At 48.4% G+C, this 20,458-nt stretch overlaps 1 protein-coding gene across 9 annotated transcripts in view; it reads left to right on the top strand.

Annotated features, from left to right (window-relative positions):
* LOC144124469 (telomere-associated protein RIF1-like) overlaps nucleotides 1–20,458 on the top strand; it is a 395,573-nt gene that overhangs the window by 195,101 nt on the left and 180,014 nt on the right. For all 9 annotated transcript variants that reach the window (XM_077657148.1, XM_077657150.1, XM_077657155.1 and 6 more), the window contains 3 exons: nucleotides 5,605–5,751; nucleotides 17,498–17,715; nucleotides 19,476–19,557. In XM_077657148.1, the coding sequence (XP_077513274.1) occupies nucleotides 5,605–5,751; nucleotides 17,498–17,715; nucleotides 19,476–19,557 (447 nt within the window). The remainder of the gene's footprint in view (nucleotides 1–5,604; nucleotides 5,752–17,497; nucleotides 17,716–19,475; nucleotides 19,558–20,458) is intronic.

A 20,458-nucleotide genomic window follows, 5' to 3' on the forward strand; every position in this document is an offset into this window, starting at 1 on the left:
CTTCTACATCCTCGAACCGGTCGCCGTGGAAGGATGGTGGCGACCGAGGTGCAAGAAAGACGGAACGGCGGGGCACTGCCGAAGGACTGACCTGTCTGGCTGCCAGTGGCGGAAGTCATGGCCCGAGCAGGAATCGTGAGTGGCTCAAATTCGGGTTGCAGGCCTCGCAGGCGACGGCTCACTTTGTGGACAGGTGTGGCGTCTGCTCGTCGGGGAGAAGCGTCAGGGCTATCGTCCCGGTCAGCGTACATGGGATGATACCCAGCACCTCCACCAAAAATGTCACCGGCGAAAATACAGAGAACAAAGCTGTTCACTCGGGCGAGGTTTGCCAACACCGCCGCGCTCGTTCTGGACAAAGAAGACGTTCGGCCACGCGCTCGGGAACACAGTTCGACCTCCAGGTGGCGCCGGCAGAAAGTCAGCAGCGTGGCAATATTCGCACAGGCCTAGTGACTGGCATACTGCAGTGCGCGCGCTTGCACTCCTGGTCTGTGCACGCTTGCAGCAACAGACGTGAGTGGAACCAGGTTGAGGTGTACCTGTGAGGTGTCTACGGCCGAACTACCCGCGGTACGCACACGCCTTAACCTGCACGGGGGTGTGCATCAATAGAGAAATTTAGCATAGTGCAATCTTCTTCCACGCACTGCCAATGTGCACGCACTGATTGTCCCGACAGGGCAGGTATGCAAACAGCTGGCCAGCACCTGGCACCTTGTGGCATCCTCAAGGCAATCTGCACTTATGCAGTGGCTGTCCGCGGAATGCACTGTGCTAAATGTCTAATCGGAGGATGCATGGCTACTTTGACTGCCGTTTCGCAGAAGCGAGACAAGTCTGAGCTGCTCGTTCTTTTTTTGTTTCGTTTCGTTCTTTTTCAACTTGAGAGGATTTGTATGCATGCATTCCGGCGTCAGTGAGGTGCGCACGCACTTCGAAATCAATTTTTTTTTCACAAGTTTTTAGACACTGATGCTTTTGACACTGATGACACCGAGCAGGCGGCCCATAACCTACAAGCATGTGCTGACCACCAGCCACGCTGGTCGACAGCAGATTGCTTATGTGCCACTGCCTAGGTGTCTCTAGGCTCTCCACACACTGAACCTGCAGTGAAAGTGCTTTGGAACTAGCCCCCGCTTAGTATCATAAAAGGTCTGTTTGTTACCTGCTACCGCCGCCACACCAGCTTCACATTAAAATGAAAATACAACTGATTCCTGACCCACATTGGGCAGTCGGGCCGATGTGTTAATGAGCGGCTAAGGGAACACAGTTTGTCTTTGAAGAACGGTACCGGTTCGCACCTGCCGGCGCACATCAGTGAGTGTGGAAAAGATAACGACATAAAACAGAAAGCAAAAAAACTGTGTGGTGCAACGCTCCAAGGCACCAGCATCTTGTGCAGGAGTACTGACACGTTTGCGCTAGAATTGGCTGAAGCCTACCATATAAGAAAAAGCGGTAGTTCATGTGTCATTGCACCATCTGTGACAATATATGATAAAGATTTTGCTTTTTTAGATAAATTACACATGAGGTGAGTCACCGGTGCCTTCTGTGTGCTTTTCCCGGGTTCTGGCCGGCACGTGGCTCTGATAACTATCCATTCTTTTTGGTATAAATGTCATGTACTTTTTCTGGAATAAAACAGTTGAAAGTTGCGCTCCGTCCTGTCTACCTTGTCTTTTTGTGTCGTCTTTCTGTGCGCATAAAAGAAGTCTGAGCATGAACCAACTAGTCCCACAACGTATATTACTGACCCGCCTTTGTCAGCTAAACAAGCGAACAAGTGAGCCAGCCGAAAGTCACCTTGCGCCAATGGCTGCAGGTCTCACATGTGGAGTCTGAGCTGTCCAAGCCGGCAGAGCCATCGCAGGCAGTTGTGTGCCTGATTACATCTTTATGCGTACATGTCTGCGCATTATTTCAGATTCCGTGGGGGATGTCAGTGAAGCCACTAAAAGTGCAAAGTGACTTCGGTAGCTGTTTCCGGTGAAACCACACGAGATACGCTGTGAGCGTTTGTGGATGCATTACAAAAAAAAAAAAAAAAAATCAGCTGCTTAATCGCAAAAACTTCGTTGAAGTGCAACCGCGTTCTAAAGATTACTCTTGGGGGGGGGGAGGGGGGGGGGAAGGGGGGGAATAATTGCATTGCTGAGTATGGTTTGCTACGAGGAATCAAAAAATGCTTCGTTGAGGTGGAAATTTCGTTGTAGTGGGGTTTGACTTACTAGAAAGTTGAAATCACAAGTTTGAAATGGTTGCAAAATAAATGGGTTCGAAATAAATAAAACAGACACGAAGAAACCATTTCTGCAAGATGAGTACGTAGGCAGTAATCCTGAACGGAGAAATATGCCCATTTTTTTAGCGTTTCTCCCGCATTGCTCAGCATACGGGGCTCACGGAACTTTTTTTTTTTTTTAGAGTACTTCCCAGGTAATTTCAGCAATGAAACTTCAGGATAGCATTAAAAACAGGGCATACAAGTGGATACAAAAATGAAAAACATCAATTTTTTGCCTTTTTGTTAGATTTCACAGCCTGTTATAGCCTGTTGCATGTTGAAGGGGCTCAAAACACCTACTGAGGAGAATACATAAACTTGCTCGCTCACTATATTCTCTTATCACGAACACCTGAGCCAAATAATACACTTCTACACACAACAGAGAACCCACAATCGCATGTAAAAGTGCCCTCCTCCTCCGTCACACGTTGCTGCTTAATTCTGTTCAGGGATGGCCATTGGTTAGATTGCAGCTACCCTGGCAGTCAGCAACTTTGCTCCAGCGAGTTCGCAAGATCCGCCCTCTGGGGAATTCCCACGTTGGGGACGATGGCAACCTTTGAGCATGCCAAACGGGACAAGAGGAGAGGGAAAGATGCGACGACGCTGAAATTGAAATTTTTGCTCAAAAAAAATTTATTGCTGGAGGATATTTGTGAAGCGGCATCCTTTAAAGGGCCACTGAGCACTCTTTGGTCGAAAATATTTTCTACCTCTCTGGCAGCGAGGCATTGTCCCCAGAAGGCGCAGCCACAAATATTTTTTGAAAAGACTCATTAATAACGTAGTTACAGCCATCACAGTCAAGCTATTTCGCCATACTCTTCTCCTTCTGTTCCCTCCCTGAGATTTTTCACTCGCGCCTCATCGAGTAGGCTCCGCAAGGGGAATTCTTCCTTCCTCCTCTGATTTTAACAGGAGGTGTGGTGTCTGGTGAGGTACGTCACATGTCTATGTCATGGCCCCGCCTTGAAAAGAATTATTTTCTTGCTTTTTCTACCCGGGATATTTTCTACCCGGGATATAGCGGCGGGGTCTCCCAATACCCTAGTTTGCTCCTTGAGTCTGCCTTGCGGTGCTCGGTTGCGCATTTTTTTTCCTTTTTCCTTCCTCGCCCCAGCCTCCGTGGCTGAAGGAGTCTGTTTATTGCCTGAAGTAGCCTTGAATTGTGGACGCAGTCATCCAGAGTGAAACGTTTTCCGCAAGCCACCATATTCTTGACCGTTGTGCCTGGAAAGCCGTTGACCGTTGTGTCTGGATTCGGCACAGATTGCCAGAAGATTATGCCTTCAGTCGTGTCTGGCTCCAAAGCATCGGCTTTCCAGACACGACTGAAGGCATAATCTTCTGGCAATCTGTGCCGAATCGTGGTTCAACTCCAGTCGCTGCATGCACATCCAACGACGAAACCTCGTCTTGCATTTTCCCTGCACACGTACACTGAACGATCGAGAGATGCGATCGGCTCAACCTGCTGAACGTGTTGAGCGCATCTTTTCATATATCTGTTTGTTTTTGTCAGTGACATCCCCAGCTAGGGAGCCTCCTTTTCATGCATGTATTTTAAATTTTTTTTTAGGCCCCCTCACCGTTTTACGACCAGAAAGGCAGGAGTCGCTTTTGTTCGAAACACACGGCGAAGCGCAGACCCAGGAACCGTCCAGGATTCCTTTCTTGGAAATGCACGTTTGCATTTGCAGTTCTCCATGTGTGTTTATGTATTCTGTGTGTTTGTGTCTTTTCTCTGCTCCTAAGTTCCTGTCTTTTAATTGAGCCAAGAAAAACCAGGACAGTAGCATTGTAGATAAAATGGACGAGTGAGAAGCAGTGTATGTGCAGAGCGGTAGAGTGTGCGAGCGAGGGAAAGGCTCTACGACACACGACACGGCACACGCACAGAACACGCTGAAGCAAACATGAACTGGCACGAGTAACTAAAAACTTGTTTTTTGGGGGCCTTGTATATGTGCGCGAAAACGAAAGGTGCTGAAGCAGCTATGCCCACCCTTCACCCGTCAGTCCGAAGGACGAACCAATGAAATGTCTTTCGCAGAGGTTTTGAGGCTTGGGAAGCCAGCGTAGAGGATGAGGAGGTTGGCTTCTCGAAGGGAAGAGTGAACGGGCTGTGATTTTAATTTTTGCTGCTTTTCGGGGTGCGCATGGCTCTAGTATTTTGCAGAGGTTATCTTTGATGCCATATCTATCCACTGGGCTTGTTTGTCTGAAATGTCCAGACCCCCGGTCAGTGGCCCTTTAACATCCCAGGAGTACTGCACCTTTACTGAGAGTCCCTTTTAGAGCCTCTCACAGTGAACTTCTGTATAGCAGATTCCTCGATATTACGAAGTGTCTCAATTCCCTAAGGCCACCCCCATTGAAGCGTGTGTATTTGAGTCCTCCATGTAACGAAGGTGTTGTGGCGGTTGACCTTGCTATAACGAACTGGCTATGCCATCCGTCTGTTAGCTAGTGCTGAGTTGCTCGAAATTTGGCAGAACCACGCGAAAGTGTCGTGACAATAGAGCATTAACTGACACGAGAGGAATGTCAATTGCAGCAAGTGACCGCAGTTAATACAGCATGCCGTGCTCTAGCGCCATCGTCACATCTGCGGTGCTTTCTCTTTTAGAACGTCATATCACATAGCATTACAACAGTTCATGCTGAAAAGCAGCGGAAATTAATAGGGCAAAAAATAAACAACGCAAGCAGTGCACGACCATTGCCGCCGCATGGTTGCTCGCTTGATTTCGGTGTCGATAACTATCGCGCATCAGGAACGGGGACGGTGGAGAGTGCCAATGAACCAAGGTGTGGAGTCTGTTTTCTGGGGCAACAGTGAGGGGAAGACCGAGAGAGGGAACATGCCTCCGCGGTCGGTCTGCGGAGGGGACACGGCAGCATGCATTCGCGTTTATGGCTTCAAGTAACGTTGTTTCAAGTTGATTCAAGTTCAAGTAAGCTACGTTTAGTTCTTATTTTGGTTTCCGTTTTGCAGTGTTGTTCCGACTTTTCTCACGAAAACTGCATGTAATAAAAACCTGGATGTAACAAAAAATCTCGGACTTTCTTCAGTTTTGTTATAACCAGGTTTAACTGCATGTTTTAACAGAAAACCAATAACTGAAGCGGGGGCTTTTAGGCTGCAAATCCTCAATGCCATTGCCAGCAAAAGTAGTGGTGGAGTACACAAAGGAAACGGTGTGCAAGTGTGACGCAAAGGAAGTGAAGAGCTGCTGCTGTTTGACCCCATTCTTGTGGGTCTCGGTGTTCCCGCATTTTCTTGAAACCCAGCAATCACGCAGGCACGCCGCTCGGCATCTGGGGGCAAGCTGGTGCGTCCAGTGCAGGACCTGGTTGGCTGCCTGCGTGGTGTTCCACCCCTGGTCGAGGCAGTGGGCCTGCTGGCACCACCAATGTCTGCACTGCTGGCCTCTGGGCAAGCCCCCAAGGTGAGTATTTGTGATATCTTTTGGATATGGTGGAGCTGAAAGGGTATGCATTTGGTGTGCTGCTGAAGTGCCAGAAGCAGACGTGTGGTTCTCAAGGCAAGTAGTTTTGGCAGTTTAAGGATACCGTATTTACTCGAATCTAAGCCGGCCGCGATTGCAAGCCGACCCCTCAAAAATTGCGAACCCGAACAAAAAAAACAAACTTCGAATGCAAGTTGACAGAAAGAAGAGAAATACTGTCCTGAACAAGAAAGAGATTTATTCAAATGAAAGCTGGATGTGCTCTCATGGGATTGACTGGTCACTCGTCTTCTTCCTCGCTGGAGATTTCTTTGTCACTGTCTTCATCCCACAGCACACTGTCCTCGTTACCATCCAGCGCGTTTTAGTTGCTGATAAAAATTCAGACCTAGAAGGTTTGTCATGAAAGCTAGCTGCACCACAGGGGTCCACTCTTCAGAGCTTAGCATCCTTTCGGAAGATATGACATAGCGTTTCTCTTTCCCCGCTGCACTACTGTTGCAACCTTTAGCGGAATAATACTTTGGCACCCCCACCCTTTGCTCGTCTGGCAGCCGCGTCGATCAAATTTGATCTCAAAGGGCTGCGGACACAAGCGGTGGCACTCGCAGCGCGTAGCGCCCACGCAGCTGCAGCAGGCGCATGCCATGACGCCGAAGCGGCCGGGTTGGCCAAGCCACGGAGGCAGGGAGACGCGTGACATCACAGCTTCCAAGCAGCAGTAGTTTGGGGCGCCGCCACCGGGTGCACCAGTTCAAGAAAAAATGAGGGGAAAAAGGGCTTTGTGCTGACTTCGTGCAAAAAACGATGCGGTTTCAGTCATCTTAGCAACTCCAGCTTCCATCCCAGCAGAAAATTAGACCGCCTAAAATTTAATGCAGTATCCCTTTAAGTAAACCTGCCTTCCTCCAGCAATTTCGAATGGTGTTAGGAGTGCCTTCCACACCAACCCGGTAAGCATTTCCACGGCCTGCTTGGCGTTTATAGCTCTCGGCTGGTTGATTCGAAGGTTAATCAGCAGCCGCTGAACAAGCAAAAGCACCGAAGTTTGGGCCAGTTGGTATTGATCCATCTTGAGAAAATGAAGCAGCAAGAAAAAACGGAGACGAAAGAGACAAACATATGCAGCATTCGTCCTGTCGTATGTGTGTCTTTTTCGTCCCCGTTTTTTCGTGCTGCTTCGTTTTCTCAAGATGCTGAACAAGACGCCTTCGAAATTCCGTCTTTACACTCTTGATCATCCCCTTATCCTGCTTGAGTAGTGAAGTGCAATTCGGGGGCAGGAACTCGAGGCACACTTTTGTCATGCGAATGTTCACAAGATGCACCGAGCAGCGTTCCACAATCGTCAGGATTTTCCTGCCCTCCTTCTTCATTTCGCTGTTGACCTTGAGGAGCCACTCGGAGAAGAGATTGCGCATCTTCCAAGCACGGCTGTTGGCTCAGTAGCCACACGGCACCGATGCTACATTTTTCATGCAGCTGGGTTTTAAATATTTCCCGATAATGAGAGGCTTGAGCTCCTTCCTGCCAGTTGCATTACAGGTGAACAGCACGGAAATGCAAAGCATCCATTTCTTCCTGCCATTGCATTTCAATGCATCGGTTTCTCCGGGAGGAGCTGATAGAAGCACCCATGACAGCAGCTTGGGCATGTTGGTTGCTCACTTGTGATGTAACAGCGCAAAACACCGGGACAAGAGACAAGCGCTGCCGGCTGCAGAACGACATGGTCCGTGCTCGGCGCACAGTGTTGATGATGAGGGAAGTGAGAGTTTTAAGTTAAGAGTGAAACAGGGCTTGTCTCTTATCCCTGTGTTTTGCGCAGTTCCATCACAAATGATAGAAGGATGCGGTCTCACCAACATTTGCCAGGTTTCTCTGACAAAAAGAGTAGAGCCACCTGCCACTTGCTTCAAAACCAGTGACTTCAAGCGCTGCAGCGAATTCCCGCGCTTTTTCTTGCAGCGCTGGCCCAGACACTGGCACACTTTGCAATCGGGCATCTTTGAACTAGTACATCATCACTGCTTGATCCATGTCTTGAAAATTCCCGATCCACAGCTGTTTCCTGCTTGGAGCAAGCTGGGACCTTCGGATGAAGCTCAACTATTTTCGCTCTATCCTTTAAGATGGTCGCGATGATCGACAGCGCTACTCCAAGCTCCTTGCTGACGTTGATCTGCCTTTCCCCGGCATCAGTGTCCCGAAGAATGGTGACTTTATCCTGCAGCGAAAACGGCCCTCTCTTCTTATTGGACGGCACCGCAGAATTGACCATCCAAAGGGCAAAGTGATCTCGCGGCCAAAACTCAACACGACCTCACTGAGACAACGGCGCGGACGCTACGCAGGCTCGGCCGATTAGTGCGCACGAAAAACTAGGCCTAGTTACGCATTCCACCTGTGCGCCGATGTTAAAAAGATGATATTTGTCAACTTCAGAAACTGCCTGGCGGCGAAACCCGTACCGCGTTTCCCCGGCCGTGGCCTCCGCGATCAGCTTCTGTAGCACTGCTCAAGCTGATCACGGAGTCCATGCCCTGTATTGCCCGCATCCCGCGATTGCTCCAAACTTGCTGCTTTCTTTTTCGCGTTGGATATAAATTTGTAGTAATAAGGTATTTATCTGGAGTGACAGCGATAAAATTGCAGTTCTTATTCTGAATTATTTGGTATTTTGAAATTCGTAGTACTGAAAAATTTTTACATTGAAAGCATAGGCCTTCAGGAAGGGATTTTCCAAATGTTCGTAATTGTGAAAAATCTGACGTTCGTTGTAATGAGACTTGACTAATGGTGCAATTACTCGCGAAGATTGATCGGAAAGATTATTTGCAGATTAGTCTTCTGGACGCAATTCATTTTCTAGCCATAACTTGTCTTGGGACAGTGTGACAACGCAAACAATCGCAAACCACTTTCGCAAGTGTGGATTCACGACGGCACCGGTTGCTATGCAGATTGCCGAAGAGTCCGACGAAGCTTTTGCTGCTGAAGGTTGGGAGACGCTCGACGTTCAAGCTTCTGCTTATGACTGTCACTGCAGGTGACAGCGTTGCAACCCAGGAGTTGCGAACCATTGAAGATTTAATTGAAAAAGTGAACTGTCGTCATCAGACAGCAATGAAGAAGAGGGTTATCCACTACAATCGATGGCAGAAACCCTCAACTCCTTTGGCGTTCTGTGCCGCACCATCAGCGCCGGCAGCGTGAGCAACGAAACTGTGGCACTGTTTTATTCATTTCAGGCTGGGCTGATTGGCGAAATCGAGCCCAAGAAAGTGGGAACCAATATTACTGACTTTTTCGGCCAAAAGTAATTCAGTCAAATAAACTGTGTGTTTCATTTTCATGTTACACTTGGCTTGTTTTGGATCATACAAATTCGGTACGACATTAATATTTTTCGGGGTCCCGCGGAATTCATATCATCGAGATTCTATTGAACAGGAAGAGGTAGCAGCGAAACTGGTGGGGGGCGCATGGCTTGACAGAGACGCCGAGCACGGAAGAAAATGGGGGTGCGTTTCAAAGGGAGGTGAGCGGACCCACAGCAGAACACACCACAGCATTTACTTTTGTGTCGTTAAACTGTCAGCAACTGGCGTTTCGAAAACAGGGAAGACACCTACCATTACAGCAAGCCACAGTGAGTCCATATTGTTGTTCACGATGGTTATTCCGGCTCTAGTCACTAGGCCTAATTACAGAGGCTAACGCCGACTGGGAGCTTGTTTTGTTTGGTCATTTGCTTGCTGAGTCATTCAGGAGCTAAATTGCAAAGCATGATCAATGAATTAGACAAGCAGAGCAGAACGGTGGGTTTAAAAATTAACATGCAGAAAACCAAAGTAATGTTCAACAGTCTAGCAAGGGAACGGCAGTCCACAATTAGTAGAGAGGCGCTGGAAGTGGTAAGGGAATACAGTCGAACCTATTTATAACGATACCGGTTTTAACAAAATATCGTTTACAACAATGAAAAGTTGCTGCACCGTCCACTTTTGTATGTTTTCTATGGTTATATAACCCGCTTACTACAATGCCCCCATGCCGCATTATCGGTTATAGCAATGAAGTCTGGCTCCTGAGTGCTCGGGCCAAAAGGTAGTGGAATGCGAAATCCTTGAAAATGAAAAAAAGAAAGAAATTTCATCCGCTGCACCCTCTCCGCCGTGCGCTCATACAATAGAACCTGTTTTCTGGCCTTCTCCGCATCGCCAGCCTCACGCGCCTCACTCCCGCTGCCCTTCCACCCCTTTGAACACAAATGGGCTGCGCCCATCGCTCTACACTGCGCCACCCTCCGAAACACGAATGGACCTCGCCAACGCGCCGGCAGCGGTTATCTGCTTGCTCGTCCCTCATTCTGCGCAGTTCTGCCAACGGATTTGGTTGTTTGTATTAGTTGATTTCATCAAAGTCGTTCCTGGCCACGTGGTTTCTCCGTCTCGTTTGAATCGCCGCCGAAATGGAAGATGGCTGATCCGCCCGCTGATTATCGGACGACGTTGCCGGTGAAAAGAAAGCGCATGGCTATCGATTTGGGGACGAAGTGCAGTATCGTGAAGGACTACAAAGACGGTAAGAAAGTGTGTGACTTGGTTAAGAATTACGCACTATCGCAACCGACGGTGTCGACGATCATCCGTTCCGCTGAGAAGTTGAACAAAGAAAACTGCTCGCTTGACAGTGGGCGCAAACGCGTTCGACAAGGTGCCTATAAGGAGGTGGAGGAGGCCCTCTACGGGTGGTTTCTTGGTACCCGTGCCCAGAACTTGCCTATCACCGGACCGATTCTGGCCACAGAAGCGAAGCAGTTTGCCCTGCTGATTAACAATGTGGACTTCCAGCTAGGCGGCAGCTGGATAGAGCATTTCAAAGAGAGGCCATGAAGAAGGACGTCGGCAAGCTTCACGTGAGGCAAGCAAGGCTGACGGACATGGGGTTTTCTTGTGTAAGTTAGTGAGAAGTACGTTGCGAGATGCTTGTCGTGATTTCACCCCAGTGTTTCTTCGGGATTTCTCAAGCTGAGAGGTGGCCGCGGCAACCTTCTCATATTTTTTACAAGGCTCCTTTCGGGGCCACCAAAACGATGCCTCGGCGGAGCTCGCATGTCACTTGCCGCCCGTGACCCCTCTTTACAGTTATGCTTTTTTTCGTGCAATCCGTTAGAACAATTATGTTCAATTATCATGTTCGATGTTCAAATTATTGAATAGCCTGACAGGAACCATTTGCATTACGGTATATGTACCGTATTTACTTGCGTAACAATCCCACTCACATAATGAACCCACCCACCCCCGATTTTTTCCCAAGAATTGAAAAAAAGCATCAGTCGTGTGGGGACCTGCCCTGCAGCCCCCTGAGTTTGCTTTCCCGCGAGGCACCGTGCAGCGGCGGTCTCACCTCGAGGCTGAGCGCGTTCCCTTGTGAGTTACATTAACTGGCAAGAGAGGGCGCCAGCATCGCTGCATGGAGACTGCCAAAGCCCGCGCGCGGGAGAGGGGGCTTCGGCTGGGATAATCACCGCGAGCGGACGCGTCGCTCGCGGCTCCGCTCTTCGCCGGCGGGGCAAAGAAGCGACGGGGAGACAGGCTCCCGTACTCGTCCCGTCCGGCCTGCGGAGTTTATATCCCTTGCCCTAGCGCGGGCGAACATTAGCTCGGAACCTTGCTGGTGAGTCGGACGACCTCAATTCATTGGCGTACCTTGTTGCTAGCTGGCGTTATTGTTTCTGTAGCAATAAATGCCTGTTTGTGTCAGCCAATGTGTCGTTCCTTTGTTCCCTCAGAGCAAGGCCTGCCGTGGTCGGCGAGCGCTCGGTAGCGTACGCGATCACGGGGTGGGGTCCGGGCGGCTTTGAACCGTGTCAGCCGCGATTGAGTGGGGAGAACGTACTTATCTTCCCCATTCAACCCCCACAGTCATTAACGCTTTTCTCCCCTTCGCACCGTTACAGTCCACAACGCATTTTTTGCCAGTGCACCAAGATGCTGCGCAGTGATAACATCACTGTGTGTTTACCTTTTGACGTTAGCTCTAGCAAGGGGGAAAAGCGAACTTTGCAGAGTGCCAGTGCTTGTCCGGTTGTTCAAGCCTCGTTTTCAGTATGTTCGCCTTAAGGGCGACCCTCATGGAGCGAACTTGCGCTGCGGATTTTGAGCGGTGCGGTGGAATGGCGATGCACTGCCGCCGTGCAGCACCACAACTGGCAGAAAACGGGCGGCTGTCGCCAGATCGCTGCCACCAGGATTTAGAAACGGCGTAATTCCATATGCTTAGTAAAATGCTGAAAAGAACAGCTGTGCATTTACAATTAAGCTACAGTTGAATCCCGGCACAACGAATGCCGCTTCAGTGAAGTTTTCGCCACAACGAAGTATTTTTCATTCCCCGTGAAATCCCCATAGGAGTTAATGTATTAAAATTCCCTCGGATTTACTTTTTGAGCACGCATTCGCTTCTACGAATTTTCCGCGAGCCTTCACCGGTCAGTGGCCCGCCTTTCTTCAAAAATTAGGTGCTGTACGAGATTATTCCCTGCTAAAGCAATGGCTTGGAGCAGCTACATAATGCACGGAATGTATGTTTATTACATTTTCATGTATTCTTTATTAAAAAATTTGGTTGGGAGTCGTTTATTCGTCATAGGGAAGCAGCGAGGAGACTTGTTCGCACTGTGCGAAGGCTGCCGGTCGTACGAGGGCCAAAGACTAATCCAAATCCAGTCGCTAGCCTCTGCTCCCCATCTTTTCCGCAGCCCTTGCCGCCATTTTCTCGTGCGTCGGTGTGTGTTGATCGTCGATAGGCTCCCTAGAATCGTCGATCTCTCTCTGCGGTCTGATCTCATCGATCGCCTCTGCCGTGTCGCCGCCAAAGAAGAAGCGAAAGTTTATTTCGCTAGAAAAAAAGGATAGAATTATAGCCGAAGCAGAAAGCGGGAAGAAGGCAATTATTGCCGCAGATTTTGGCATCGCGCCGAGTTCGCTATTGAGGATTTTGAAGAATAAGGACAGCATTAGGAAGGCACTTTCATTCGGGCACTTCAGCGCAGCACAAGAAAGTGACGCAACCAATGTATGAAGAGCTCGACAAGGCTATCTATGCTTGGTTCGTCGATACGTGAACAACACACATGCCACTGAGCGGTAAAATTGTACAGTGGAAGGCCCTAAATTATGCTTGTTTGCTAGGGCTGAACAACTTTAAGGCAAGCATAGGTTGGCTGAATCGCTTTAAAGAAAGGCATAACATCGTCGGCAAGGTTTTGTGCAGTGAATCGGCATATGCGGACGTTGACGGCGCATCAGCATGGGTGGCGGACAATATGACTGACATAATGAGCAGTTACGCTCCGTCTGATATTTATGACGCAGACGAGACGGGCCTCTTCTATGAGATGCTGCCAGCGAAGACGCTTGATTTTAAAGGGCAGCATTGCCACGGAGGCAAACATAGCAAGAGACGAGTGACTGTGCTGCTGTGCACAAATGTGGATGGGTCTGACAAACGCACCCCGGTTAGTTATTGGCAAAAGTGCAAAACCGCGCTGCTTCAAGGGGAACGAGCCTACCTGTCAAGTACGTGGCAAACAGCCGGCCGTGGATGACCTGTGTCATTTTTGCTGACTGGGTGGTGGCACTTGACCGCGACATGAGCATACAAAATCGAAAGGTTTGTTTGCTCTTCGACAATTGTTCAGTGCACCGCACTGACGGCGTCAAGCTGTCAAGTGTGGAGCTGAAATTCTTCCCGCCGAACTGTACCTCAGTCATTCAACCCCTGGACCAAGGCATCATCCGGAGCATGAAGTCTTCCTACCGGGAGAGGTTGATCCAGTGGCTTCTCCTGAACACTGACACTGGTAGGGAGACGAAAGTCTATCTTTTCATGAATGATGGCTGCGGCATGGAGAGCAACACGGTGCAGTGGTATCCGCAACTGCTTCAAGCACGCCGGGTTTGTCGACAGCAAGGCGACCAGCACGACTGCAACCACGGAAAGTGTACCGTTGTCATCGACTCCAGGGATTAACGTTACTTGGAAATCGCTCCAGGAAGCTGGAAACGTCCCTGCTGACATAGCGCTGGACGATTTCCTCGACGCTGACGCCGACGTGATTGTCCAGGAGGAACGAAGCGATGAAGACGTCATCAAAAGTGTTTGCAAGCCAGAAGAGTCGACCAATCATGAAGATGACTCCGCTCAAGACTTACCTGCCCCTGCAGACTCATCGCAGGTACTGGATGCCTTTGACGTTAATAGAAAATTCCTTGGCGCACACGATGACGACGTTGCGATGTCGCTGTTAACAGAGTGCGAGTCGTGTGACGCCGCTGCTGGCAGTGAAACGCAAGCAGGCTAAGCTCACAGATTCCTGGCAATAAAACTATGTTTTGCTGGAGTTACTGCCTTGCATTTTTTATTAATTTTTCGACAACGAAATTTCTCGCGCGCCCCGTCAATTTCGTTGTAGCGGGATTCAACTGTATTATTTATTCAGTGACAACAAAGAGGATGAATTATTCTTTGCAACCTCTTTCTGAACCAAAATAACTAACCTATTTGAATCTCCCGCGCTTCCTGACGTCATCGACTCGGAATAGCAGCTTTGAAAATCCAGAAGCATTCTGAAAATCTGGCTCGTTTCATCACTAAAATTTTGTGCTGCGGGTAACTTCAGACAAACGAAAGCTTCGTGCGGCTTTTGTTTGCCGTGAAAATGAGGCACAGTGTAGCGGCAACGACGAGTTCGTGGTGATTCGTGGTGAAGCGAGAGGCCGCTTCGGCAGGCGTGATCATGTTGTAGAAGCAGGCGGAAGTTTTGAGGAAAGGAAATGGGGTAGTAACTGTCTTGGGTATATAGTGGACACCCAAACTGCGCTGTAAGAGGTTGGACCTCTGGCTCATTTGAAGGTCAAAATCAGCGCCTCCTGCTTGTCTAGTTCGGTGGTGAGCGGTGAACAATGTAGTGCACATCCAAAGTGCATTCGCCACGAAGCTTGCGGCTTGCTGCCCGTTCGTTTGGCGCGGAAGCTATGCTGACGTTCGTGGCATCGGCTTTGTCGAGAACGATGTGCCGACGAACTACGACTGCAACTTGAGTCCCGCGCATTTCGGCAAGGTGCCTGGCAGCGCTTCTACGTGGTTTGCCGCTCCACGCGTCCGTTTTGTCTAACGGGCAAGGCATCGCGCCGAATGGGCGAGAATGGGCGATGCCGTCCTGTGGACTCCCTGGCAGTGCTGCAACACGCTGTCGCGTTCCACTCTTAAAGGTGAAGCTTAAGCGTCCTCCAATTTTTTTCATCCCCCCCTTGTGTGGTGCTGCCAATTTGTATTTTTCTCCTTGTCGGGTTTCATACAAAATGTAATGATTCTTGCTAAAAACTGCAGCGAAATTTTCAGAGCGATAGAGAAAACGGTTGCTTCCTTCAGATTCAAGCGTTTTACAATCTAGCACAGGTGGTCTCTGATCCCTTTTTGAATATTGGCAAGGGTCCTAAGACCCTCCTAGACCTCCCTGACTTTAAGCACTGGTCATGGCGCGCTGTGTTTGTTGTCAGCGGCTCAGCTAAGTGGCGGTTCTTTGCGGCCATTTGCGGGTCTTCATTGTTCGATCGGCCACACTTCTTTGGAAGTGCTTCTCCATCAGCTATTTTCATGAAAAACGCTTCAGCACTGGAGTCGTCCAACGTTCTCTTTGTAGAAGCATAGTTTTCAACACCCGTAAGGAGTAAGCCCATTTCGTACTATACGTGCACAAAAAAACGGCGCGTTGTAGGGAGAAAAAACGCCAGTTTGATATTTCCGGCATTAAGGCGCGATGTCCACATTTGTGGACTCGCCACTCTGAACGTCCACCGCAGGTTTTTTCTTCTTCTATGACGATGAAATTTGGTGTGCCGTTTCTACTATAACCTATCGATGCATTCCGAGCCTTAAATTGTATCAGTCACGATCATTTGTAAAGATAGAATGCAAAAAGAAAAGCTGTTTACTCGTCCCTTCAAAAACGATGTGATGCACATGTTTCCTTTTTTTTTTTTTACAAACGCATTTCACTGTAGCTGCAAGAGATGGCGCCACAAACTTGACAGGACGGGTCAAAATGGTAAAAGCGCGGTTTTCAAAGGTAGAAATTTGCATTGCGTACGAAAATATGAGGAGGTTCAGGTCGCGTCCACATATGTGGACCAGCGCCTGAAGGGGTTATGCGATGATACATTATCACAGCCAGAATAATGCGTCAGAAAAAAATACAGAATCATCGTACAATGACCGATTATCAGGTTCTACTTGTGTCCATCTAAAAAACCCAGTTCCTGGTTGTTGAGTCTTGCCAACGACTTGCTAATGCATATGGGCCCAGCTTTCTATATATGATAAGCCTCTATTATTTCCCTTTCGGCTCGCTCTTTGCTTTTGCCGATAAACTTTGCCTCTTCAAGCACTGGTCCGCACTCTTCACAATTTTCGCAATGATTTGGTAGGTTCCCCTTTGCATTGCTTCTCACTGAACGTCGGTGTTTGCTTGCTCTCTCATTGAAAGAACGGCCAGTCTGGCCAATGCAGAGTGTGGTCATTCTGTATTTTTTGCAATTGCTTGTTCTGGCTGTGATAATGTACCAGCATATGACAAGGACGGGATTTCCTGCAATAACTCAGTTGGTAGTAGGCGCTCTCTCTGTCTTCATTGTATTTCCTATGATTATGTCCTTCGTGCCGTTCAAATTGATAGCATTAACCAACTATCCCTACAGCAAGTACTACCAATTTTCTGAATGTTCTTGCAGTCCATAGAAAGTCTGAAAAATTAGTCATTGCCTATACCGCATGTACTTTAAGGGGAGACCCGGGACTTTAGGGCCAAAAAATCGCGGAAAAATCAATTTTTTCAATTCTGTCATATTCATATTTGCAGGGCTCTTTTCCACTGACATGTGAATTTTAGTGACTGAGACTCATAGTTTCCAAAAAATTTGCAAGACAAATGTGCCATCACTGCGTAGGACCTCGGAGAAAATGCAGCAAAATGCATCCGTTTCTTTTGTCTTTGAATTTCAAAACCTGCTGCCATAATGAGGTCTCTTTTGTCTTGTTTGAAAAAACAGTTCTTTGGCTGTGTTTTGCGCCAAAGCAGAACCATATGTGCTGCTGAGCTGGCCAGAACAAGAACGGAATGAGGCCTCGTGATTGGCTGCCTGCTGTCATGTGCCAAATGCAGCGTTCTGCTCCTCTCCTCTGCTTTAAGTGCTCCGATTGGGAATTTTAGTGCTCCAAAAATTGCTCCAAACTGCATTTTACTGGTAGGATCACTGAGAGGGTGGTTACCGAAGCGGAATCCACAGAAGAAATGTAGCACGGTTCGTCTGCGTAGTCTGCTGTGCAGCCACTTCACCATGCGCCTGAAATGGCAGACTGGAGAGGAGTGCTATTCGAAGAATGAGTGTTTGAAAAACTGAAAGAGTGCTCTGTAGCTATACATATATGCATGTCGCTTTCTATTTATCTGAGCATGTCTTGAAATGAAAATACCTCAACAGCTGTCGCTGAATCTTACATTATACAGGATAACCCTCCTGCATCCTGTTAGTTTTTCTGTCTTCGTCAGCGAACAACATTTGTGGTTTTCTTTTCTGATTTTTGCTTTTCCTGTGGCTGGAGACACACACTGGTGTTGTCATTCATTTATCTGTTCTTCCTCTCCTTGCTGCAGGTGGTGGAGCCCATGTGGGTGTCCCTGTGTGGGGCGCTGGTGTCCCAGCGTCAAGCTGCATGGCTTTCCGATGAGCAGTCTCTCCTGGTTGCATTGACACCATTGCTCGAGGCTGCCCTGAGGCGGTGCACACGAGGACCAGTGCATGACCGCACTGTCCACCTGTGGCACACGGTGTTTGCTCAACGTCCCAATCTGCAGGTGCCACCCCGTCTCAGGTACTTTCCTTGTACTTTCAGGTACTTTCCTCTCAACCGATTTGGAACAGACATTGAAAGCACAGAAAGCTGTGGCAGCAGGTGCACATGTCCCATAGGCAGCATGCCTTCCTCATTATCATAAGCAGTGCATATCACATGTTCTTCCTGCACACTCGCTTTGTGTATCTGCTCACTGTAATCCTGCTGATTCAGCTGAACAAGTCTGATCCCATGAATCGCAGTCCTGCTTGTGTATAGCGAGTTTCTACAAATGAGTGATGTGTGTATCTTTGTTCATTTCTGCTTGCACTGCGAAGCAGTCTGTTACCCTAAACCAGGGTTTCTCAATCTTTTTAGCTTTGGAGAACCTCAGCGACATTAAAATGGTGCCGAGAAACCCCGCATTCTCTTGGGCTCCTGTCTGCCATTCCTTACAGCCTTACATGCATGCAGAAAGGAGCTGCTGGCTCTGTGGGTTATTGGACACCTCATTCGCTAATGCATGCAGCCCACATCTCTCTCTCACCACCACCAAGTGCCTCAAAGTGTGATTGAGGCGTCCACTGACCCAGGGAGCCAGTTATGTGCCCTTCCTTTTCTCAAAATCATTGCTGTCTAAACCCCAAAGCCAGTGAACACAATGAACGCAGCCGACAGCTTTCCCTGTCTCTATCCTGGATTAGCACATTTGTTCTTTTTGTGCGTGTCTTTGTTTCAAGGCGCTGATGGTAGTGTGCATACTGCTGTCATCTAATGGGCTATGGCACTTACGGACCTAAAAAAGAGAAAGAACCTGGACTTCGCAACAAAAGCTTGAGGTGACCCAGCACATCGCGAATGGCGAAAAGAAGTCCTCCTCCGTGGCACACGCATTTGGCATTCTGCGGAGCACTCTATGTACGCTGTTAAAAAACAAGCAGGATGTCACGCTCAAAACAGGTGAACAGTGTCGCTTGGGAGCATGTCGTGTGCACCTGCTGCTTTTGACAAAGTTGAGAAGGTGCTGTATGCGTAGTTTCTCGAAGTCTGAGCAAAAAACATCCCAGTGGATGGCCCATGTTATTGGAGAATGCCAAATGGTTTGCCACGGCTCTTAAGGAAGAGAACTTTTGCAGTGGCACTGGCTGGCTACGAAAACCCTGCCATCAGGCCGGATTTCAGTGCAATCTGTGTAATGGAGCGATGCTAACTCGCAGCAGTGACATGATGACGATGATCTGATGGTCATTCCCTTTGAGATGGGTGGGCATTCCGCAATGCCCAGACCGAAGAAAAAGAAAAGAGACGAGAGAAAAAAACAAAAATCATAAATATAAAGTGCCGGATTGTATAGAATCATTTTGATGGACAGCACAGCACAAAAAAATCAGACACATGAGGTAGTATAGGCACACATGACGATGCTCTCCATCAAAATGAACCAATACCAACATACCCAACTTATCCCTCTGCTTCAGAAATGTTCTGAAAATTTTCACTCCTAAAAATATTACTGCTTGTGTTAAAAACCTAGACAAGTATATTTTATTCCTTAAAGATTATACTTGCCTAACTTGGTCTTGATTGCACTACATTAAGTACATAATATGTGCACAAAAGCTGTGTTTGGTCCAAAATAGGAGCAGAGAAAAACACTATTGAAACTTATTGAAGTTGTTTACTTCTGTTGTAGCAGGTCTCTGGTGTAATGCCCCTCTGGAAGCTGGGCAGTTTATCTAGGGGACTTCATTGAAGGGTGCTCTGCAAATGTGATAAGAAGGCTGGGCTTTGCGTCGCAGGGATGTGCTGTGCAAGGCAAAGCTGCTGCCTGACCTGGAGTCGGAAGAGCTGGCCCTCTGTGTGCCAGTGTCCGTGTCCCAGGTTTGTGCCCTCCCATTTTCGGCGAAGAGGTTGAAATGCTACCTCTCCTTTTATGTATGTGGTCAGGGTGGTCGCTAGGGCGAATTGGTGTCGTGTGATGACTGCTGATGCACTAGGAACAAGGACGAAGGCAAGAGACCTACAACATGCACACCAACTTCCAGCTGACTTTTTTTTCTTGGCACGTGCGCATCTTTTCAATAACGCGTCAGTACAAAAAAGACAAATGCAAGGAAAATGGCCATCTATGGAGCGAATTATAATCTTGTGCATTCTTGTCAACTGACCAAAACTTGTCATGAGATTACGATGGAAATAAAAAGTCTTGCCTCATATTGTATCGAAGAAATGAGGATTTATAATTTTAATTAGGGGCGTGCAAGTATTTGAAATTTCGAATATGAATCGAATACAGTCACCGACCGATTTTTCGGACTCGAAGGGACCCGAAAAATGGTACGAATAATCGGAACATTCCGAAAAATCCGTGAAGTACCAAAAAATCACTTTATTGAGATGAAATCGGCTTAAAAATGTCACTGATTTTACCTTGCGGCAAATTTCTCTTGCTGGCGACGATTTGCGTCAAGGTTGTGCTTTCACTGTACACGCTAGACAGCAAGGTCACCGCATTTAGTTGGAATACTTCCCACGCTTCTTTGACGGACCCGGCGGTGCCATGTTGTCCACAACCCGAGTGTGCACCACACCGCTCGTTAAACACACGCAAAGATAAGGCACTTTTCTTTCAAAGCGGCGGAACAACCGGACGCAATCACAAAACGGCGAACAGATGTAACTTCGTGATGACTGAGCGCCACTCGGTCAACGCGGTCAGAGAAACCCTAGTGATGAAACGGCGAATGGCGAACGTATGAGACCCGTCGCGGTGGCTCAGTAG

Source organism: Amblyomma americanum, chromosome 3 (genome assembly GCF_052857255.1).
Source record: "Amblyomma americanum isolate KBUSLIRL-KWMA chromosome 3, ASM5285725v1, whole genome shotgun sequence".
Taxonomy (NCBI): Eukaryota; Metazoa; Arthropoda; class Arachnida; order Ixodida; family Ixodidae; genus Amblyomma; species Amblyomma americanum.